At 38.3% G+C, this 25616-nt stretch overlaps 1 protein-coding gene across 3 annotated transcripts in view; it reads left to right on the forward strand.

Annotated features, from left to right (window-relative positions):
* Positions 1 to 25616, forward strand: part of btbd11a (BTB (POZ) domain containing 11a) — a 246949-nt gene that overhangs the window by 167936 nt on the left and 53397 nt on the right. The window contains exon 4 of one of the 3 annotated variants that reach the window (XM_037696005.1): positions 4123 to 4292. In XM_037696005.1, the coding sequence (XP_037551933.1) occupies positions 4123 to 4292 (170 nt within the window). The remainder of the gene's footprint in view (positions 1 to 4122; positions 4293 to 25616) is intronic. The other 2 variants (XM_037696007.1, XM_037696008.1) reach the window with 2 other exon arrangements.

Consider the following 25616-nt stretch of genomic DNA (forward strand, 5'->3'; position numbering starts at 1 on the left):
TCTTTACATATGAACATTATGCTGAGCTCATCCAGCTGCCTTGAGGGTCATAAAAGAGATCGTTGCTTGAAGTATCCAGTTTAAATAAACTCTTCCGGGTCTCACGTTGTCAGTTTTTAACAACATTCTTAGCATCCCCCATTCCCTTTACCTCCTCTCTGTCCTTATCTTCAAAGAGACGAGCTGGCTTCTTTCTCCGTTCTGACGTTTTTTTTTTACTTAAGCATCACCTCGGATCAAATATTCCTACTCTTTTTTATTTTTTTGCCAATCTGGAGAAGCCAAATGTTGGTGATAGATAAGATGCAGGGAGAGAGTGGGAGGTGGAAAATAGATAGCTGCATACTCGTTTATATGTCTTGATCTGACTGGATGAATAATTCAGCAAAGGACTCCCTGGCAGCCGGTGATTCCTTTGAATGAATAGATTTGGGCAGGGGAAGACAAAAAAAATAAAAATAAAAAAATAGAAGGAGGTGAGATTTGGGCGACAACAAGGATGGGAGATCCTAATTATCAAAGATCATGGTGAAATATGAATGACAAATTGGTTTTGGAGATTAGAGGGGTTCTTGCCTCGCTGTGGGACACGGGGCAGGAAGGCGAGCTCACAACTGATTTTCTGTTTGCCAAAATGTGTTTTGAAGTCAGATCTTTACCTTCACAGCTTTCCCTCAATGTTGCAGCCCTGAACAAACTGCAAAAAGGCAAACTTGTTAGGCTGCTTGCTTTGCAGTTTCACTGAGGACTTAATAAAATTTGACTCGAGTCCTAAACCTTTTGTTTGTTTGGAAATATCAGAACAAATTTCTATAATTGTATGTAGAAACATTTCATAGATTGCATTTCTGAGATCTCAGAATAGATGATTTCTGATACTTTTAAAACCTCCTAAAATCATGACCCAGAATGTGTTTTTCTGTGATTTGACTATAAATAGTTAATGTGTTGAATAGGCCTAGCATCATATGACTTTAACGAAGGGGCTGCAGCAGGCCACATACTTTCCAGCTGTCCTTACATATTTTACATTTATATTATAAACTCTTGACTGTTTTCAGGTTGTAAAACAAATATATGATTGTTTATGACAACACTTGATAAACTAGATTGGCTGCAGTTCCCCTCCTAAACTGTAGGTGTCGCTACAGGGAACAGTAACACCACTGCAATGCAGAGTTACCAAGTCTGCTTATTGTAAGCGACTTTGAGCTGTTTTTTTTTTTTTAAAGTCACTTGCAAATGATTCCTCATGGCTCAATGGGACTAACCTGCTTAAATAAAGGTTGCATGAAAAAAATCTTGAGTTGCAGGTTGCAGTTTTTTGGGCTTGTTTTGAACGTGAAGTTGCTTATTTGGGCTTGATTTTCTTTCAGAATGAAACTAGTTGATTATCTCCCAGCTCCGCACGATAAAGCAAAAGACAAGTGGTAGTAGGTAGTTTGTCCCTTCCATCCCCCAACCCCCGTTTCCTGTTTATCACTCCCGCCCAAGTTGGCAAGGTGACAGGTGCACACTCAAACAAACACTCATACTGTGGGGGTTCCACTCACATGCATATGCCAGGATGTTTTGTTTTTGTAGGAGTTGTGGTTTTTCCTTGTTCATGTCTGTGTTTCCCTGATCCTCTGTTTATGTCTCTATAGGGTTTGTGTTTCTTTGGTGTCTAGCCCCATCTTGTGTCAGGTTTATGTCCTGCGTCTTCATTCTCTGTCTCCTGGCATCTGTGATCACTCACAGGTGCCTTCACTTTGTCTGATTGGTGTTTCTCTCTATATAAGTCTGTCTCTGTGTTTGTCTTTGTCCTGGCATTGCCTACTGCTCACTGTTGATGACATGTCTGTTTTGTAAGTACCACCTGTCCATCCTTGTTTGTTTTTGCTGCCCTGTCAGCTCATTTGTTTTGTTAATAAATCTTTTAGTTTTATATATAAATCCTGAGTCTTCGCCTGCTTGCCTGCACAACTGGGTTTACCAGCACCAATCGTGACAGTTTTTTAAAATATGTAGAAAAAATATTATTTTTGGCGCTTACCGTTATTCTGTTGTTTGCTGTTACATACCGGTATGCAAAATGTACTTTTTAATCAGAGCTTCAAAGTATGTTTTTCAAAGTGTTTAGTATAATTTGATGTTGTTTGTGTAATGCCATAATAAATGTATGTTTATGTTGTTTAAAAACTGCCTCGGTTTTACACAATGTGGTGGGTTGCCAGTTGGGCTTGTTTTCATAGAGCTGGTTGCTTGTTTTTATCGCGAGATGCAACACTGCTGCAATGGCACTAGAATCACACAGGAAGTGGGTTCTCTACACACAAACTACACAGTTTCTACTTCCCAACAGAGTTTTTGCTAAGATCTTCAAAGCAATAGTACTTTTCGATACCCTGGCATTACCATCCAGCTTTAAATGCAGGTGTGTGACTAAAGTTGTTCTTATACAAACAGCGTGCAGAAGATTATATTGCCAGAGAATAATTAAGTGCGATGACTTATTATCTGAACTAATTCTTTGTCCATACATGCTTTAAATATCAGCTGCTCCATGGTCAAACATCAGTGGAATAAAAAAAGTTGCAAAGGTTTAGAGAGGGTCTAAATAAAGACAACCTCCTCAGAAAGGCTGTGGGAAGAACAGGGAGTGGGACTGTGATTGGGGAATGCTGGAATTTTGGGGCTGGACACTGTGGGAATAGATGAATCTGGAATATTTTTTTAACCAGGATAAACAGCAGGATGAGACTCGTGGGCTTTCTGCTCCAGGTCCACTGTATGGGTCTTTTGTCTTCCAGCATCAGACAGATGGACTTAGCTTCTCCCATGTTGTAATTACAGTTTGTTGAAAAACAGCTAACCCCACCGTGCTGTGCCATTAGAATTAGCGCTGCGCCCGTTGTTGCTTTCCATTCTCCTGGAGCAAAACTCAATTTCCATTCTGTCACAAGCCATTCTCTGCAGCTGAACAAAGCCTGGCTGCTATAACGTCGTCCTTAAATGCATTAATTCTCATCCACCAACACGATCTGCTGCAGCACAAAAGCATCTGAGATCACAAGATGTTTTATATAAAAAGTAAAAACACAAGTTCGCCTTTTGAATTCATATCTTTGAAGCGTCTCACGGCCAAATTAGCTCATTTAGACTTGAAGCAATGATGTAAACACAAAGCAAGGAGGAGGGGAAAATCAAATTACAAAATGGGTCCTATTTAAGTGTTCTGGACGTTGTGTCTGAGCATGACTTGACATATTTTAATGAAACTTTCAGAGTAATCATTGAATGTACCTCTATTTAACTTTGAGTTAACTCGGTTCAAGATGGCTGCCGCAGCTATCAACCTACACAAATAAACTCGGCTATAACTTAGTTGGTTTTAGAGATATTAAGCTAAAGTTTGATGTGGTAGTAGCTGTGATTTACCCAGTGGTGTAGTCTACATTTTTGTAGTGGGTATACTGTGCTTAGAAACCAAAGTACACTGGTTAGTACAATGTAATCGTCAATTTATTTTGATTTTTAAGCATATTGAACATTTTCAAAATTTTTCTGATACTTATATTTGAATAAATGAACAACAAACTTTGTACAAAAGTTGGCTTTGTATTAAATACATGTCATAAAAATTTATAAAACAGTATCAAAGCAAAGCGCTACATACCGATAGATTGTTACGGAAGCGTTCAACTGCTGTTTAACATATCAATGACACGTGTCTAATGATACTCCATGTATCATTGGCTATTTTTAAGTGGGTATACTGAAATTTTTAAGATTTTCTAGTGGGTATACTCCGTATAACCGCGTATCACAGACTACATCATGACCCTCAACACAGACTCTGAGCACCAACAGATCTAATGGTTTTGCAAAGACCTCAGAACGTTCATTTTTAGGTTTGACTACCACACGAGATGGTTTTGAGATAACAGCTCATCGGTTTGAGCTATTTTTGTCTTTGACGTTTTAACCCCAGCTGCATTTAGCCTTTTGTTTGATATCTTGAATAAAAGCTTACTTTTCACTTTAACGTCTGAATCATTTAGCTAAATATGCTACGCTTCTCTTTTTGTTTTGACGTTCGTTGAAAATACACCTAAATGCATTTGTTTGTCTGATTTGGAGCCTGTCCTTGTCCTCTCCAGGTGTGCTGAGCCTGCCAGACAGTTTGAACCTGCACCGGGACCAGCAGCGGTCAGGAAGGGGCGGTGAGGGTCATGGCTACACCCAGGCTGAGCTACGCACGCTGGAACAGTCGCTGCTCGCAACCCGTGTGGGCAGCATCGCCGAGCTGAGTGAGTGTCGACTAAAGTGGGCTTTGAATTGATAGTTCGCTTTAGGCCATCGTGGTTTAATATGGTGGAGAAAATAAGCCACTGTTGGAAGCACTGACAACCTCGTTTCTATGGCTTTTTACCAAAACGGCGTTCTGTCTCTTTGGACTGTCAGGGTGGTCACATTTTTCTGCCGTCCCCTCCCTTACTCGTCCATCTTTCCACACCTCTGATTCTCTGTGGCACATTTTACCCGGGAACCTTTTAGTTACAGCTGTTCTGACACCTGTTTATGATTTCCACTTGGGGGCCTTTTGAATCCAAGGTCACCGCCTCACCGGCGTTTAACCTCAACTTGAAAGAAAGAGCATTCACTCTCACACCTCCCCGTCCTGCTCAGATTAAATCAGCCCGTCCTTTGCAGATATTTGTACACGCAATGGCTGTGCTCATGAATACTCATCCTGGGTGTTTTAACACTAAACCACTTTAAAAAAGAGATTCTTTGGTTATTATTCACTGAAGTAACTATTAAACGTCTTGTTTTCAACCTGATGTCATTCAGTCACATGATATTAGTTTTTCTCAGTTGCTTTGATGCCTTTTTCTTATCAGATTTATTCTCATATCTTAGTTCCACCTCTATAACATTTAGTCATTTGTGCACATCTTACGCATTCCTTCCAACAAATTGCAAATGCTTTTGGACATGCGTCAATTGCTTCCATACAACTCTCTGCTGTATTATAACATAATTTGCTTATGTCATGCCAGTCAAACTGAACTAGACTTATGAATGCTGAATAGTTATCCCCTATAAAGCTAATAGTCCTCATTTCATTGCTTTGGTCATCACATACAAAAATGTTGAAGTAGTTGTCAAAATCTGTCGACCAAATTTTATGCATTTCTTTATCATTTTTTACTGAAAAAGTCTCCCAAATTGAACGATTTATCTCAGGCAAACTCAGCTTTCCCTAATGAGTAGGAGAATATGAAGCATTAGTTGTAACCGATGATGAGCCATTTTTCCACAGTCACCCACAGCCGAATCCTATGAAGCCTCAATTGGCAAGCATATATGAACTGAGCATGACAGAGTGTGTACCAATTAGAAAACGCTGTGATACAGAAATGGAAGGTCAGCAACGTGGAAGAGGGGTAAGGATGCAGGGAAAAGGAGACAAAATAAGAGAAAGTTGAGGCCAAGTACATACCGTACTTTCTGCCGTATAAGTCGCATCGGTCCAAATATGTCTAATAATTTGGGAAAAACATCAATAAAGTCACTTCGCCATATAAGTCGCATCTATTATGCATCACTGCTAATGTGTCGCGTTTGTTATGCGTCACCGCTGACCACCCGGAAACGTGGGCCGGCGTTGTGCCAATAATCTATTGACTGCCAAATGGCGGCCGCTGTAGTGTGCACGGGAGGACTTTAACAAGTATTTAACAATATTAACAATTAAAAACAATTATTTGTTTGCTCGAAATTACAGCAAAGGTGTGTCTCAGTTTAAATTTTCCATGGTGAAATGCAGCTGATTCGAAGTTTGCTCCAGAAGTTTCGGAGGGAGACGAAGGCGGCTTGTATGGCAAGCCAAGTGTCTCATTAATAGCCACTTTTACCTACTAATGAGACACTTGGCTTGCCATATTACTCCAGGACCCTCTAGCGGCTGAAAATGTTCGTATTCAATATTTTCCATGCCAGAATGAATTAAATTGTCAGATCTCAGCCAAAAATTGGGTTCTAATTATGGAGGGGAAAAACGTATATTAATCGCTTTGGTGTATAAGTCACAGGAGTTGCAAATTTATGCTAAAAAGTGTCCTATATGGCAAAAAATATGTTTTTCAGATTCCTGATGAAGTTAGTGCTGCAATTGTGGACCATGTTGTCCATCAGGGCCTCACAATGGCTGAGGCTGGTCGAAGGGTGCGGCCAATTGTTGGGAAAACCACTGTAAATTCAATTTTTCAAATATTTTATTGGGAGAACAGATGTGTATATTGGATAGTAATTCCGAACTAAACAATCTGCACTAGTGTCATACATCAATTCAGATAAATTCAATTCACTTTATTTATATAGCGCCAAGCCACTACAGAAGTCGTCTCAGGGCACTGAACAAATACATTCACATGCATAAAAGTTCAATTAGTAACATTATTTATCTAAGGTAGCCAGCAGATTGCATTGAGTCTTCATTTCATCACAATCATGAAGCCTACAGCGAGACAAGAACTTGTCACAGTTTACATTTAGACTGGCAGCTTTACTGCATCAGTTACTGTATTGTGGCGTTACAGTAAAGATTTGCCATATTTGCAGTGATATGGGCACCAATGACCTCTGAAGCGAATAAAAGATAATGAATGGATGGATAGAATTGCATTGCAGCATTTTCAGTTGGAAGCACTGTTATTGTACACTACAATAAAATGGGTTAAAGCGGTTTGTTTCTTTTGTTTGTTGTAAATAATTTTGTACTTTGCTTTTGCACAATGCTGTGAACAAATTAGAATTACAAAAAGCATACACTGTAAAAATGTGTAATATAACGGTAGATTTTAAATTTTAGTGCTAATACTGTGAAGTGCCGTCTTGAGCATTTTCATGTAGCATCAGCAAGATCTGATTTTTTTTTGTATTAGAAAACAGAGTGAAGTGTCATAATGAAAACATGACAAAGCCATTTGACCATCTTGTTCATAAACAGTGGCGTCAGGACTTTTCATTTTGATGACTCTGACACTTTCATTGACATGAATACTTGCTTTGGAGGAATTAACTATCCATTTGGAGCAAGTGGCACGCTTTCGCAGGTTATCAACTAGGTTTTGCAGTTTGTACTCATGGTTTTGCACCAACCGTTGTGCAAATATTAATAGTGATGTGAGAAATGCACCAAAGCGACTGAGAAAAACTGTAATTTACTAACTATTTCCTCAGCTGCTGTCACAATTGTTTCATCTCAAAACTCACATTTCTCTTATCTAAACTTTGATAAGTTTAGAAATTTTATACAAAAAGCCCCACGTGCCCCCCTGACGTTCATTAATTTAATAGGACAGCACTAGTCTGTCCTCAGCTGTTGCTAAGCAACAGTAATCATTAATATGTACAAACTAATTATGTCTAACAGTGATTAATTGGCTATTATAAATAAAAGTTTTGTTTTCTTGCATTAGAGATAGATGGAGATAGATAAAGAGAGAGAGAGCGATAGATAGATAGATAAAGAGAGAGAGAGCGATAGATAGATAGATAAAGAGCGATAGAGAGAGCGATAGAGAGAGCGATAGAGAGAGCGATAGATAGAGCGATAGATAGAGAGAGCGATAGATAGATAGAGCGATAGATAGATAGAGCGATAGATAGATAGAGCGATAGATAGATAGAGCGATAGATAGATAGACAGACAGACAGACAGACAGACAGACAGACAGACAGACAGACAATCTAAAAAAACAACCACCTTGTTGTTGTCTTGGACCTGACTGCAGGACATTGAAGCAGAGGTGGTTGCTGCTGTGCTGTTTGAGTCTCCTCTAAAGCTCTGGGACTCCCTTTTCGTTGTGCTGTCTCAGCAGAGCTGCAGGATTTCCTCACCTCCAAACGCTGCCAGAGGTTACCATGTGACGCTCCGTGCAGCTGCTGCCAACCTCTCGCAGTGTTTTAGTGGATTCCGTGGCACGATTCCCTCGTGTCGTGTTATGTGCACAGATTGATCTTCGGCTCATGAATCACTGAATAACAGGAGGGTGAATCTGCTTTCCAAGTGTATTATGGTTGCGTTAGGAGCGCCACTTCAAACATGTTCCTCCATCTGCCTTTGCAAGGATCTGTTGAAGCTTTTACATCTCATTTCAGCACGTTTAGACGTTTAGCTTTTAAAACAAGTGCAACAAACTGCCAGGAAATTTGCTCATCTAAAAATACAGTACTTAAATTAAAGTATAGTATATTTACAGAGGTGCTTGAAAGTTTGGGAACCCTATTGGATTTTCCATATTTCTATACCATGTTTCACAGATGGGATAAGGTTCTTATGCAAGGATTATGTGTTCCTTTCTCCAAACACAACTCTTTTCATTTAAACCAAAAAGTTCTGTTTTAATCTCATCCATCCACAAAACATTCTTCCAACAGTCTTCTGGCTCGTCCACATGATCTTCATCAAACTGCAGACGAGCAGTAATGTTCTTAATGGAGAGCAGTGTCATTCTCCTTCAACCTGCCATGCACAACATTGTTTGTTCAGAGTTCTCCTGATGGTGGACTCATGAACATTAATGTGAGGGAGACCTTCAGTTGTTACAAGTTACCCTGGAGTCCTTTGTGACCTCGCTGACTGTTCCACACCTTGCTCTTGGAATGATCTTAGTTGGTCCACTACTCCTCATTTGGACACAATCTGTCTGACTGTGGATTGGTGGAGTCCAAACTCTTTACAGATGTTTTGTAATATTTTCCAGCCTGATGAGCATCAACAACTCTTTTTCTGAGCTCCTCAGAAACCTCCTTTGTTCCTCCATGATCCACTTCCACCAACATGTTGTGAAGATCAGACTTTGATAGATCCTGTTCTTTAAATCAAACGGGGTGCACACTCGCACCTGATCATCATCACATTGATTGAAAACACCTGACTCTAAGTTCACCTTTAAAATGAACTGATAATCCTAGAGGTTCACATACTTTTACCATCACTAATATGTAATATTGGATCATTTTCCTCAATAAATAAATGACCAAGTATAATATTTTGTCTCATTTGTTTAGTGTTCACAAACTTTCAAGCACCATTGTATAAGTAGAAATATTTAAGGGCACCAATACAACCACTGCCCTTTTATTACTCTAAGATAAATAAAATATGTACATTTTGCTATATAATCTAACTATAGACAATATCAAAATGCCACTTCAGACATTAAGCCAACATTAAGTTTCAACTTTGAATGATGTTGTTACAGCAAAGCTCTATAAAGAGAGTTGGGTTTTCTCATACATTTATTTTACTTATTGGGAAATTTTGTCTAAGCTCCACAAGGTACTCCTACCATAAAGAACATTGTTTTAATTTGAGCTGCATGTTTTAGCGTATAATTTATTTTCTTTCAAAATTGTGCAGCACAAAAACATTTTTAACTGAATAGTAATATGGGTACTTCAATACTATAACAGTATCTGAATATTTGCCCTGCATGTTTATTCCTTTTCAGGTATTAAACAAAATCAGACCCAGTCATATTATTACACAATTTAACAAGTCATAAGTAGATATCCTGTTTACTTGATGTTTGTGAACAGTCAGTCAGAAGGTGAAATATGTGCCAGAGCAGCAAAGATGAGATACAAGATGGTTATTTTCCACCCAGAGCACTGTAGATAAATGAATCTGTGTGCTTATTCCATCTCTGACAGATAAAAAGGGGTGTGTTGTCTGTTTAATGTGGAAATGTGTCCTCCTCTTCTCTAACAGGGTTCAAAAAGGGGGTTGTCTGACAGAAAATGTAATGAACTTGTTTTTGAAATAAGAATCAATGGTGCTCAACAAAGTCTGCCACAAAAAGCACCGGGGGACGGCGACAGTGTGTTAGTTTAATAAAGAAGGAGCTACATCATGGAGAAAAATATGAACAGTAATAAGAGAAACAGAGCAGAGGCAATTATAACCTCCAAATTTAAAAAAAAAAAAAAGCAAGAATCTCTGTTTCACTGAAATAATTAATTAGTTTGAAATGTGAAACCTGATGGGACAAAAAAACATATTTTGTTTGTTCATTTGCAGAAAAGAGAGCATGCAGAAAAATCAAGATCCAGTTCCTCAGGGACAGTAAACGTGTCAAAAAAAAAAAAAAAAAAAAAAAAAAGCTCAGTCTAAATAAAATTACTGAATCCAAGATTGACAAAACACACAACAGAATTTTTTTTTTTTTCCAAAAAAGCCATCATTAGCTTATAAATGCAATAAATACAAATGTAGTTACGCCACCGGTTATTTTACATTACACAGTTCCATCAGCAGAGGTGTCTGAGGCTGCACCAGAAGTGCTACAGCTAGCTGCTGCTGCCATTTGCAGTTACCATGAAAGTCAATAACGTAATAACAGTAATAATAACAGTACATATAAAATAAAAGTACATGTGAAAATGATGGTGTGCATGTTTATAAAATAACTAAGGGACGAAGTTGATTGGGTGAAGCTGAGAGTTCAGACAGGCCAACTCCAGAGAGACTGACTGAACATAAACTATGACTTATGTAGCAGCTCGGGGGTTATAAGTTATTTTTTTGAATTTATTCATATATTTTAATTTGCAACAATGTCACCTCAGGCCTTTCACCCCTCAAAAAAATGTAAACTGTATACCCAAAAGCACTATAGGTTTGTTTCCACAAAGGAAGCATGAGACTGTGTTCCAAGATGCAATCTAAAATTTATTTAAAACACTATTTACAAAGTTTTAAAAAAAATGGAGGAAGTATTGGTGATAACAATATTCAATCAAGGCTGAGGCTTTCCAGTAGTCGTCAAGTAACAGCAAAACGGCGGTTCCAAAAACTCAAACAGAAAATTCACCCAAAAGCCGTGATACATGAGTGGGAGGGACCCGTCACCCACAGGACCAGCACCAGACTCTGGACCGCCACCTTCTGTACTCAGCCAGGAACAGAAAGCAACTACAACAAAAGTAAGAAATTAAACAAGCAGGACAAAATGTAGAGAACAGTGAGCAATTGCCAAATAAAGATAAAGTGGGCCTCACATTATTGCACGCACACACAATTAAAATTGACTCTAGTATTTGGATTATTCTGTCTTCATCAGGTGAAACACTGCCTGATTATAGTGAATCAAGAAGGATGCCAAAAAATAAAAAATCACAACAAAGGCACACTGAAACAGAACAAGAACAGAACCAGGATCCAGCTGAATAGCTGAGCCGTAGCGACAGGATAAAACACACTTAAAGCAACACAGCATAAAAAAGTAAAACGGAGCAGAGCAAAACAAAGCAGCAGGTGTCTTGTGGGACAGTTGTGACTTCCATTTGTGCAACACATACCGTATTTTCCGCCGTAAACGTCGCATCAGTCCAAATATGTCTAATAAAGTGGAAAAAAATCATAATTATGTCGCTTCGCCGTATACGTCGCATCTATTATGCATCACTGCTGACAACCTGGAAATGTGGGGTGGTGTTGTGCCAAAAATTGATTGGCTGCCAAATGGCGGCCACGGGGGTATTCATGGGAAGACTTTAACAAGAATTTAACAAGATTAATACTTTAAAAAAAATTATTTGTTTCCTCAAAATTATAGCAAAGGTGTGTCTCAGTTTAACTTTTCCTTAAATGTACTTTGACGGTCAAATCAGCTGCATTTTCAAACGCCGATACGCAGAAGCATGAATGTGCAGAGGGCGACTCGCTGGGCATTTCTTCAAATTTTAACAAGATAACCACCTAAAAACAATTATTTGTTAGCTCAGCTTTATAGTAAAGGTGTGTCACAGTTAACTTTTACTTAATAAATGCACTTCATTGATCAAATTAGCTGCATTTCGCCTGTATGGCGCAGCAAAATGAAGCCGATTTTACAGTTGCTCCAGGCAGAGGACGTAGTGGCAAGCCGATTGTGTCATTAATAGCCACTTTTACCTATTACAATATTATATATAATGGCATGCCAAACTACTCAAGTGCCATCTAGCGGCTGAAAATGGTAGTGTTCAATATTTTCAGTCAGAATGAATGAAAACGGTTATAGCTCAGCCAAAAATTGATTTATAAATATGAGGAAAAAATTCAGAAATACGTCGCTTCAGTGTATAAGTTGCAGGGCATGCAAATTATGCAAAAAACTGTGAATTAGAGCGAAAAATATGGTACATACCTCAAGTAATTACATCACCGGAGGAGAGGAGAAAGTCACCCCACACACACATACACCACCACAACAACAACAAGTGAATCACATGCCAGTCACTCTACTGCATGGATAAAAATAAAGATCTTATCAGTAAAAATTCCAAAGTTGTCACCGGTCAATGCAAAGACAAAACACACGTACTGTCCCAGAGGAAAGGAAATGATTACGTAAGTGGACGACACACCACATGATCACTAGCTGTTAAAACAACATCAGTTAATTACAAAGTCCAAACCAGCTAACTTGAAAATAAAATAAAAAAAAAACTAACAATAAATGCCCGCATGGTGGAACGTTCATCTGATGAACACAGCAGCATTGCCAGTTAACCTGGAAATCAGAGTTTTTAAAAAAATAAATAAATAAAGGGAATGACGTCAGGAGAAACGTGCTTGCTTATATAATGCGCCCTCCCCTGGCGATTGGCCAGCCAATTTACAAAGCTGCAGCCAGCTTTGGAAGCAGGGGTCATACTGCTACACTTACTGTACAATGATCTGACGACTGAACCGGAGAAAACCTGGAGTATTAGCACCATGCAGTGGAATTACAGAAAGACTGTTTGAATGAGAGCTGAGAGACACAGTGATCAGAGGTACGCAAAGACCAGAAGTGTCAGACAAAGAAACAGAAAAGCACAGCTGACTAAGATTCTCATCCATCCATTTTCTTTACTTCTTTCATGGGGTCAGAGGGGGCTGGTGTCTGAGATGAGCTCTGGCCATCTCGGTCCATTCACACATCGAGGAAGTGGGATTAAACAACAGCAAACGGATTACTGAGGGAATATTGATGATTACATGCGGTAACTTTGTACTTAGCTTAGAAAACAGCTAACGACAAACATGAATGCTAAAGTGAGTTAATGCATTGTGTTTAGTAAATGGAGACATCCCACACATTTATTCCATCACAGTCCACTTCAGCCCAGCAGAGTTCTGCTCCATGCCTCTTGTGGCCCATTACACTTCTGAAAGCTCACATCTGATGGGGACACGGCTGGCTTCATCTGATTTATGAAAGGCCTGAGGAAGCTTAAAAACGGACTGGTCTGTGGGGCCATTTTACAAAACTGTTATGAATGAGCCTGCTGTGAGAGAACTGCAGGACACCCTGGACAGGTCTTCAGTCCAGTACAGGGACACAGAGACAAACGAGACAAACATCCACATAACAACTAGGGACAATTTAGAGTTACCAATCAGCCCAACATGCATGTTTTTGGTCTGTGGGAGGAAACCCACGCATGCACGGAGAGAACATGCAAACTCCACCCAGAAAGACCGAGATTCCATCCGGCAACCTTCTCGCTGAGAGGCAACGGTTCTAACTACTGTTCCACCATGCCAACCTTTAGAGTAGACAATCAAATAAAGTGAAAACATGGATCAAGGATCTAAAACAAAGCCCCAAAATGTGGCACTAGTGTTTGAATGAGTGGGTATGCATTATTTATATTTAGACTAGGGATACACAATATTATCAGCATGGTATCGGTATCGGCCAAGATTAGCGTTACAATTAAATATCAGACATCGGCCATTCCATCAAAATAACTTGCCGAGACATAATATCCAAGTATATCCAAATATACATAATCCGAGTTGAAGTGTTACATAAATTTCATCCCCCTTTTTGGCATCTGCATTTGGTAGCAGGCCAAACTGACAAAGACCATAATGTAGTGTTTTAATTCCACAGCAGAGAAAGCTATACATCCTTTGTAAGTAGGTCTAGGGAAAAAATATTGGTATTGGTATCGGTTTTCAGCCAAATAAGTTTTAACATATTAGCATATCGGATATTGACCAAAAATCCAATATCGTGCATCCCTTATTTAGACTGAAGCGGTTTTAAGACGGCAGCAATTCACTTTGGTCTAGATCTTTCTTGGACTAGCCGTTAGCTCATAAGTACTGCTGGACAAAAAAAAAAAAACTCTAGCACTCCAAACTGAGGTAGTGCCATCTATAGCAGGTAAAATGTTAACTCTTCATAACTTAACAGAAACCAACTTCAAAAAGGCTGGAATCTCCCTACAAGACCTAAACATATTTAAATACCAACAACTACTGTACCTGGGTGAATGGACAGCATGCCCCAGCGTAAACACCTTCCGAAAACTTTAAGTTGAATGTATATGAAATGGTAAAAATTAGTGGTTCCCAACCCTGGTCCCTGAGGAACACCATCCTGCATGTTTTAGTTGTTCCTCTGCTCCAACACACCTGATTTGAATGAAAGAGTGATTAACAGGCTTCTGAACTTAAGGAAGTAATTAAACCACTGAATCAGGTGTCTTGGAGCAGAGAAACAAAAACATGCAGGATGGTGTTCCTCAAGGACCAATGTTGGGAACCACTGATTTGGAGAATATTTATCATTTCAATTGTAGATTACTGCTTTTCTGAGCATGTCATAATTTTCATACTAAAGCTCAGAAGTATTTAGAGTAGTGAAATTAAAAAAAAGCAAATGTCCTGAACTCTTAGTTTTGTTGGCTTTTACCCAGCCAGCTCCCTAAAGAAAAGTCTGGAAAACGACGGCGAGCCAAGCTGTGGATGCAGCCGACATTCCTCCTGAGAATTCAAAGACTTTTCCTTCTCGTGCTTCCAGTTGGGAGAACGCATCTCCTGAACTGCACCTGCATCTTTTCCACCACATTTATAATTCACAGCACCGCTCATGGCTTTCGCACCCTGTTGGAACCTGATTGATTTACAGTAATTGCTCAAATGCTCATAAAAAAGGGAAATAGCGCATTGAGAATGTGGAAAATCCTTCGCAAACCAGCTGCAGCACATACGTCTGGAACAAATTACTGTCAGGAAGCAGGTAGTTCACGATCAGCCTCTGTGTCAATACTCAAAAGTATTTCAAGTCTGAATTGTTTTTGCACAAAAACAATCATTTCTATACTATGATATCTGAACTATAGACAGGAGTGTTTGAAAGTGCAATGGGTCCTCTCGGAGCTGATTGTCAGGGCAATTTCACACTTGACTTGTTTGGTAATTAATGGATAATAGAAGAGGCTGTTGAGGGGGAACATTCATCATACGACCACAACTTTATTCTCTAGAAGTGGTGAAAATAAGCTTTTCTTAGGGGTCATTATAATCCTTCTCATTTTATATTTGATGCTATATAAGGAGCTTGAGCTCTCATCTTTCTGCCTCTGAGAAAACTTTTGGTTTTGTTCATGTGTGGCGTATAGGATCCATAGTTTCTGCTGCACCGACACTCTAACCAGGTGTGAGAGAGAAACCTGTCAGAGCAGCAGCAGACCAACCTCTAAAGCAAAGAAATGCTGTAATTTAATCCAGAGCAGGACTCCAGATTTGGGGCCCTCCCTTCCTGCAGCTCCTCCGCAGAAATTCAAAGTATGCTTAAGACATAATCCTTAAACATCCATTAGAGCTGTGTGCACTTTTAACAGAACAAACTGAACTTTTCTTGTAATAAATCCTAATTTGTGGGGATTTTCAAAGTTGAAAACTTTCCATGGAAATAGAAATTTATGGGAATAAATAAAATGTAAAATATTGAAGGTTGGCTTTTAAACGTGTTGGGAAATAATATATTTTTAGCAAAATCTTTACTAAAACAACCTGTTTTTATTGCTGTCATGTAAAATGAGATGGACCACACCCTAAGAAATGATAAACCGTCACCTGGACAGATGCAAATAGTAACACATAAAACGTTTGAATCAGAACTGGTAATAGTTTTGTTGTAAAATGCAATTTACAGATTTTTTTTAATGTGGATAAAATGATCAAATAAAATAAAAAATAAATGATCAAAGTTCAAATAATGATCAAATGACATGTGAATAGGTTTGTTCAAAGTGATGTGTATCTAAGGTGAAATTTTATAAACCTAAATGTGGATATTTTAGTGATTTTATATGTAATTCACAGATTATTTTTTGTGTGCGTGTGAACACGACAAAATAGAATAAACTCATTATGGATTTATTTTTCAAATTTCTTTACATTAATTATTTTGGTATTCTATGAAGTGTTCACCCCTTCAGCACACATCCAAAGCCTTGGAAGGATGTGAAGGATCAGCCAGTGGGCGTGAAGGTCCAACCACTGACGTTGATCGACAGCTGAAGTCATTCTGCTGAAAAGAGTCATTATGAAATAAATAAGATATGAAAAACACAATTATAAAATAAAATAATAAAACGTAAAATGTTCTTAGTTCGTAATTTCTTTATTTAATTTTGAGCATTTTGGTGTTCCATACAAAGTAGCACATAACTGTATAGTAGAAGAAAAATGATAAATGTTTTTCAAAAATTAAAAAATTATCGTATTTAAAAAAAGTATAGCATACTTTAGTATTCATCCCACTTAACCCTGAACTCAAACTAAATCAACCAAGAGCCTTTGGACGTCACCTAGTTTGTAAATAGAGTTCATTTGGATGTAATTGCATCCCAATAGAAATACGGCTGTTCTGGTGAGGGCCTCAGAAGTTTAAAAAGGCATCATGAAGGCCAAGGAACACAGAAAAATCAGGAATAGAGTTAAGGGGAAAATGGGATCAAAAGTGGAAATATTCCATCATGAAGTCACATGATTCAACGTGAATTTCAATTCCACGTTCAACAAAATGATGCATTATTAACAATATGACAAAATAATACTAATAAAACATGACTCTACTTCTTAGTTTCACTTTAAAACAATGAGTCCGTCTGTTTTCTCCTGCACATCAGATAGAAAGTGTTTGTTGTTCAGGGCTGGCTGAGTTTTACAAACTGAGAAATCCCTCTCCCGCTCTGCAAAGCTGCAGGGATTGTTTGCTGGTTCGAACAGAAACGGAACCGCACAGTCTCTGCTTGGCTTGATACCTGGATATAAGTTGACTTTGGCAGCTGAATACTGAACATTTGCATATTTGGTTCAGATATGCTCTCTTTTTCCATCCATCAGTCACATAAAATGAGAAAATTGTACCTTTCCTCTACATTTCAGCAAAATTTCATTAATGTGCCTTGGTTTTAATGCAGCTACTCAAATGTGCTTCCATCCTCTCTGCCCCATTATCCCACTCATTTCTTCTTGGGTCCATCTGCGCTTGTCTCATTTTTCATTTTATTAGAGTTAAAATACTTTTTCCCCTCTTTGCCATGCAGCATCATTCCTAATCTTTCATAGTCTGACCCATTTCTCAGCGCAGGTAAAGATAGGAAAGATGGGGGGAGGAAAAGGAGACAAATGAGTCGGTCCAGCTCTGTTTGGTTGATAAAAGCTCATTGAAACAGTCATCCGCTTCATAAACAACAAAGCTGTGTGACAAAATGGATGCATCTCTGTTTTTAGGCTTTTAAGTTTAAAAACAGACATTGGAGCACTCCAGCGAGGGAAGATAATGACACTTGTGTGTCTTTTTCCAGCATCTTTCTAATGTCTCAATTTCGGGGGAGTGCCTGCCGTGTCATTTTGCCTTCTACTGCCTCCATCTCAGAGTTAATGTTTGCTAAAAGAAACGTTCACTGGGCTTTAACAGACACATTCAGCCGCTGATGCAGACCGCCGCTGCTTTCCTTATCTGCCTCACAACACCTTTAGGAAGACAGCAAGGGCATGCTGACAACACAAGTCTGCCTCACAATCCACGTCTGGCACAAACTTATTCATCTCAGACAAAAAAGACGAACGCAGGAAGGTTTTGTGGGTCGCTGCAGCATCCTGCAGTGATTATGTCGAGCCGGTGTCATTATTGTGTCATGGTTTAATGTGCTTTGACGCCTGCAGTGGGCTCCTGATCACTCAACAGTGCCTAAAGCTGAAAAGAGTCTTTTTTAAATTTTAACATCATTCCACATGGCTGTGCTAAATCATCAAATGAACCGCTGCATTTGTCAGTTTTGCTGTCTGTATGGAAATTTGCAAACACAAATGAGAAAACTGCATGTAAACAACATGTTTAATGCAGAAACAGCTGTCGAGTCAAAGAGTTGTTTACCTTTGACACGCCGACATGTATGTTCTATAGATTGGGGGTTTTGCTTGTTGCTAATTTGATTCTGAGGTATAAATTTCCCTGCAGACAGAAGTCATTTGGGGTGTGGGAACATTGATCTGATGCTACAAAACGAGGCTCTTTCTGAAAAGAAAAGAAATTCATCTCACTCAGGAACGCAGGTGCACAAAAAGACTAGATTTTATCCATTTTCATTTCTACGTAAATGTCAATTGTGTGCCGTTTTATTCATTGTGAATCAAAATGCTCACCTTCTACCTGGCACACAATTGTACGGAAGACTGAAAATGCAAAAATCTTGTATGAGCACATAAATATAAAATTTAAAGTTGTATATGTTAATATTTATTTAATCATTATTCTTATGTAAATTCATACCAAAATAAATTGTATGTATTTTGTATGTATTGTTTAAAATCACCACAGTGAATAAAATGCCATCAAGTTGCATAAACTCGCAAACAGCAGTCAGGTCAGTTTATTTCTGCTTTCCATTTATTAAAGAAAAAACGTTTATTAAATTCTAAACAGCACTGGAAGTTGCCAAATATATAAATTCTATAAATATATTTTCAACAAAAAGGCCTTTAGAGAGGTACAATTTGGAAATTAAATATTTGGCCACGGGTAGATGAGATGTTTGGACAGACAAATGAACATTTACACTGATTTTACATTAACACACGAATATTAGACACACACAGACAAAGGAAAAAACATTGCCTGCTTTTTGGTTACAAACAATTATAAATTATAAAGTAATTAATTGAGTTCATTAAGGCCTATTCGTTGTATTCTTAAAAAAAAAAAAAAAATTGACCGTTTCAGTCTTCCATACAACATACACAGATCTTTAACTCTTAAAAAAAAAAAAAAATACTACAGTCAAACTCCTGTGGCAAGATCATAAATTATTTAAGGCAGACCTGTTGCCTGGTGCATAAGATACACAATTTTTTTATTATTTTAGGGAATGTGGTTATTTTCTCTATAATTTGTTTGTTTGCAAAACTGATCTAAACTTGATGAACAAAATGCAAAGGAATATAAGTGATAACCAGTTTTCTTGTCAAATCAGAACTACCGGTAATCTTAAAGCAACTCGGTCCAAACGCACTTAAAAAAAACAAAACAACCGGAATAACGGTTCATTAAATGACCCACTATGCGAGTGTGCTACTTATGGGACTGAGTGTGTTGCGGCTCCTCGGACTGAAGAAGTCTTCTGGATTAAAGACAAAAAGTTTCAACATAAAGAAACCACCCAGAAGACCTGACTTAACTTTGTTGGGTTCATTAAATATTTACACACTTAAATCAGAGAAGAAGAAACTGGAAGTGATCAATATGAAAACACCAAACTCAAGTTCATTTTCAAACTATTGCTTTGTCTTGAAACATTTGGTCCTCAAGGACATAACCAGCAGCTGAGGACTCTTACGATTAATGACAATCAGCTTGTTAGCACTTGAGATGAAGCTGGTTTCTTTGTTTCCTGTTGATGTCTAAGGTCTAAGTGTCCCATCAATGTAGACATTTCATGTGATGGTCTCTTGTATTTCCAATGAGGTGGAAAGAACTGCCTCAGATTGTGCAGGAAGGTACAACACTAGACCTTTAGTCCCCCCCCAGCTGTGCTGCTGAGAGATAATATGAGTTTAGCAAATGAGTATTCTGGAAGGAGTCTAAAGGCCAATAGAAGTGTGGGGGTAATAAGGTGGTGAAATGAGCAATTTACCCTTAGCCCTCACTTTACTGTTTTCAGAGTAGAAGGAAACAGTCAAAGCAGCTGTTCAGAGACCAATACCAGCAGCTGTTTGCAGCTAAGCTTTGGTGAAAGGTGACTACAAAAAGGTGCCAATTGCTGTTGGTGTTTTGACTGGATGGTTTTTTTTTTTTTTGCCCTCATCAAAAACGTCTTGTCTCTAATCTTGCGAATAGAGATCCAAAATGAATGAATACTAAACAACCAGTGTAAAGAATCTAAAGCAACAACTGAGCTAAGTTCTGATATAACAAAATACTGTATTTTTTGCTGTATAAGTCTCAGGTTTTTTTTTTTTGTTGTTGTTACATAATTTACATGCCCTGCAACTTATACAGCAAAGTGACGTATTTATGGATTTTTTCCCCATATTTATAAACCAATTTTTGGCTGAGATATGACCGTTTTCATTCATTCTGACTGAAAATATTGAACACTACCATTTTCAGCCACTAGATGGCAGTCGAGCAGTATGGCATGTCATATCATGTAAAAGGCAAAAGTGGCTATTAATGACAATCAGCTTGCCATAAGCTGCCATCGTCGTCTGCCTGGAGCAACCGTCAAATCAGTTTCATTTATCTGCGCCGCCCTGACGAAATACAGCCGTTTTGACCGTCAAAGTGCATTTATTAAGTAAAAGTTCAACTGAGATACACCTTTACTATAAAGTCGAACTAATAACTAATCGTTTTTAGGTGGTTATCTTGTTACATTTTGAAGAAATTAGCACGCCCTCTACGCGTTCATGTTTCCATGTATCGGCTTTTGAAATGCAGCTGATTTGACTGTCAAAGTGCATTTATTAAGTAAAAGTTAGCCTGAGACACACCTTTACTATAATTTCGAGCAAACAAGTAAATATTTTTAAGTGTTAATCTTGTTAAATTCTTAAAGTCCTCCTGTGCACACTCCCGTGGCCGCCATTTGGCAGCCAATTGATTTTTGGCACAACACCTGCCCACGTTTCTGGGTTCGACCCACAGTTCCAGGTTGAACAAATCAGAATCAGAATAAGCTATATGATCATTGCACCGAGATCATGTACGTACAGCCTTCCGAAAGATGGACGGCGTGCACAAAGCTACTGCTATAAAGCGCGGCCTTCTTATTCTTATTCAGAATACATTTTTTTTAGATGGAAAAAAGGGACAAAGCCATGAGGAGAAGGTAGTGGCAATTGCAAAAAAAAGAGATTTCTTCACATCTTTTCCTTACGGGGCAAGATTTAAGACGTCAAAAAACTTTGCCAGCTCAACCACATTTATGAACACGTTACATATGCATTTACAACAAGGCGGTCCATGAAGCACTAGCAGATAGTCCACTGTCCTAATAAGATGATGGTCAGCCTGCACAGTTCTAATAAGGCTCGAGGGGGATGCGTGATAGATGATGCTTTTCCTTAGTTTACACATTTCCCAGGAGAAATTGATAAGTCGGCCTGTTCCGAGACCAGCTGGGGAGAGATTCGGATAAACTATTCCAAAAACAGGAAACCTGTAATCATAAATCCAATTGTCGGCAATTTCAGCATCCTCAGTCGATAGCCGAGGTAGACACATCCCCCCCCCAGAGATATATCCAGCTGCATGCTTCTCGTCCGAGCAGATGTGGGTTCTCCAGGACCCTGTCGCTTTGTTGAAAAGAATTTGTAATATACTGTATGTCAAAATCTAGTTGGTCAGATCCAAAACAGTAGTTTCCATTTTGGGAGATGTGTAAAAAATAGGATACACAGACGGAGAGCAAAAAAAAAGCAGCAGGAGAACAGGGAGCAGGAAGGAATGCGTGCGCCTTGTTAGACGGCTAGTGAAGAAGAAAAAAAAAACGTGACGCATCAACAGTGATGCATAAAAGATGCAGCGTTTACGGCGAAGTGACGTACTTATGGATTTTTCCACTTTATTAAACATATTTGGACTAATGCGACATTTACAGCGGAAAATACGGTACTTAAAATAAAAAATAAAAAAGAAAGCATGCTAACCTTAGCCTAGATTAGCAAATTAGCAGGCTAAAAATAAGAAGTTAGCCTCCTGTTTGTGACTTAATATGATTAAAGTATTAAATCCTGCTCAGATGGTTTGAAATGGACAGCACAGTGGCTCAGTGGTTAACACTGTAGCCTCAAAACAAACAAACAAACAAAAAAAGGTACTGGGTTCAATCCCTGAGTTGGACTTGTGGTTGTTCTGTGTAGAGTTTGCATGTTCTCATGTTTGTGTGGGTTTCCACAGACACTCTGGTTTCCTCTCGCAGTACAGAAATGTGCTGCCTTCAGGCCCAGGCCTCTCTTGCAAAAGAGATCTGTGATCTCAGTGGGATTTTCCTGGTTAAAAAAAAACGTTCAAAATATAAATAAACTAACGAGTACAAAATTGAGTCACGGTGGGCTGCAGTTGGAGCAGGGAGGCCCAGACACCTCTTCTAGCTCCTCTGGGAGGACCCCAAGGCCTTCCCAGGCCAGATGACTCCTCCGCAAGCAGTTAACCCCAAATTTTTTTTTTTACTGGTGCAAAGCCCTGACATCAAAACTGACTGCACTCATTGGTTTTCATGTCTGTTTATGGTCTTTGCATGAGCAAAGGTGCCTTTTCAGTACTATTATATCTTGGTTTTGGAGAGGAGGAAGATTTTTTTTATTTTATAAATAAATGCCCAAACCCCACACTCAAGATAATTGTTTGATTTGGTCTGAACTTTTTCTGTGAAGCTGCAACTTCTTTTCTATTTGCTTTCATTATCTCACGCACCAACTTCTAATTCTGTGGGTAACTAGTTTTGTAGCCGCTGTTAGAGAAAATAATTTGAAGGTTGAAGTTGTAAATTCTCTGGAGCGGCTCATTTTTCATGAACTGGGATGGGTTTCATCCCATCTTGTGATGATATATGGTCCAAAAACTCTTTGTGCCTTGAAGATAAACACTAATTACTGAATCCCAGCACAATCACCTCTTCCCCAACTCTTTCCATTAGCACTGTCATTCATTAAAAGGATTGCGCTTTATGGGATGCCTTGATAAGTACCTGATTAAAATTTAAACAACCTTGATAAAAAGTTGAGTTTAGGATCCCTCTCTGCTGTGCTTCAGTTGTTCCTAAAACAAACACTTTTTGCAGAGGATGTTGGGCTCACTGGGAACCATGCACTGAAATAAATGGTGTTGAATCAGGACAACATTAAACCCAATACTGAGGAAGGCTGCTTTAAGCTGACATAATACTCAATAATATCCAAAATTATTAAGAAAATATTCATAACTGTTGATTTAGTGAATGATTTATTACATCTTTGAAGTTGTTCGGTACTTTCTAGGTTAATACTTGGTGTTACTATAGCAATTTTTGTTTCCTAATCATGCTTTTTAGTCCCACAAAAATGCAGCATAAACTTTTAAAAATAATATTAGAAATGCAAAGAAGGGCCAGAAAAGCCTCAGGGGTTCATTTAAATAAAATCTACTTGATTGCTACTAATGTTACTAATGATTATTATTTTTTTGAAGGGCAATTTAGTTTACAGACTTCATAAGCCGTACCGTTTAGGTCGAATGTAGTTTTTATTTCCATTTAGTTTTTTTGTTGTAGTTTTTATTTAAATGCATTTTTTGTTAACGGAGACTGGTTGTTTTGTTTATTTTCCAGTTCCAGTGTTAAGTGTTCTTTTGAAATTAAAGTTCATTGACCTTTGAGAGGATGTACTTGCATTATTATGTCATTATCATTACATTAGTTTAAAACGGTCTCCAAACAATATTATCGTTTATCGCAATACTTTCGGAGACAATTAATCGCCCAGCAAAATTTGTTATCGTGACAGGACTAATTATTTTCTCACAATTTGGAGTCTGAACAGTGACTCCAACTGAGACGTGTCCAACACTTAAAACACTTCAGCAACCAAAAGCTAACAGTTCAGTTAGCTTTTCTTGACTTTCATATGCATGTGTGAAATTTTTGCATTAGTCAATTATTTCAAACCTTCTGAGCAGATTCAACACTGTACTTTATGCACATTGTCCAAAGCCACAAACACGATGCTAATTTTCAAATTGTACCCTGCTAATGTGCTATGCTAGGCTAAAGCTGAAGGTTAGCATGCCCCCTTGTTAATTTGATGTATTTTTGGACTTTTCGCATTGCTCAAATACTGCTTTAGAGGCTTGAGTGTTTTTTTGTTTTTTTTAATCTGCGTGTTAACTTTTATCTCCGTTCCCACGGTTTATAGAGCATGTTTTGATTTGTTACACATCAGAAAACACCTGGATCTTTCTGACTGTTCATTAGTTGCACATTAAACAAAAAAAAAAAAAAACACTAGAAATAAAAACTGCTTAAACTCAATGGACACAATATATATATATATTTTTTAAAAAGCCATTGTGTGCTGTTGGATTCACAGTCAGCCTCTGCAGGTTTTCATAAATGGGCCATTAAAGCAAGAAAATGAGTCATTTAAAAGATTTCCTTTTTGTGAGTTGCAAAATAATATGCCAAGTAAGATATGGAACCTGTATATTTATTTTCCTCATTCTTAGAAAATAAAAAAATGAAATAAAACATATTAAATCAGGCTGAATTAAGCTGTGATTCAGAAACCTCTTTGGAGTGATAGATCATTATCAACTAGGGATCCTTGTATTTCCCTCAGTTTTATATAGATGATAATGAATAGCCTCCCTTACAGATCCCTGGACAGTTTTCTGATAAACCATCAGTGGATAAAAATGGGCTTTTCTGATGTTTTTCTTCACACCCATCAATGAACCACTACAACAGGCTGGGACTAATGGCCAAGCTCTCTGCTGCAGCAGCTGTGCTCCAAAACAAACCCTTTCCTGAGAAGAGGTTGTACACTTTCTTGCATCAAGTGCTCTTAACTGTTTGATTTCTGTAAATCAAAAGTAATATTGGTTAAAGTTCACAAACTAAAGATTTGCTATAGATGTGGGCCTATATGTGCTAATTATTTGTGACTCACAACAAATTCTAATTGTGCCGTGTCCCATTGTTGCTAGCTCCTGCAGTGAAACAGTTTCACGCTGCTGCCGCCTTCAAGTAATCTCTCTTAAGCGTTTGCCTCAAGGTATGATGTTGTTGATGCAGTTTATGACTGAACTTTTAATTAATTAAAATCTCCACAGTACTTAAGCATGAGAGAAATATCTAAAGAAGCATCAGCAGTCTTTTGTGATGACAGAGACATCTATGAGTTAATTAATCTGAACTATTTTGGGTGGCAGGTTGATGCTCATGTAGAGGCAAACAAGGAAAGCAGCTCAGGTTTGAGATTTTGGACAATTTATTGTACATTTATTACAAAATCTTCACATTTTTCAGAGTAGGAAGAACTAGCATAGGAATAGATTTGAAGTTACAGAGAACAGAGCTTAAAGATAATGGATGGATGGATATCTAATACCCATTATGTTCCTCCTTAAAAAATTGATACCCATCACACTATGATTTTATCTGCTTCTTCCTTTTCAAGTCGCGGGGGTCACTGGTGCACATGTCCAGCGGTCACTGTGGGAGAGGTGGGGGACACCCTGGACAGGTCTCCAGTCCATCACGGGGACACAGAGACAAACAACCATTCACTCCCTCACTCACACCGAGACAAT

Source organism: Nematolebias whitei, chromosome 22 (genome assembly GCF_014905685.2).
Source record: "Nematolebias whitei isolate Nwh7 chromosome 22, NemWhi1, whole genome shotgun sequence".
In the NCBI taxonomy this organism is placed as follows: domain Eukaryota; kingdom Metazoa; phylum Chordata; class Actinopteri; order Cyprinodontiformes; family Rivulidae; genus Nematolebias; species Nematolebias whitei.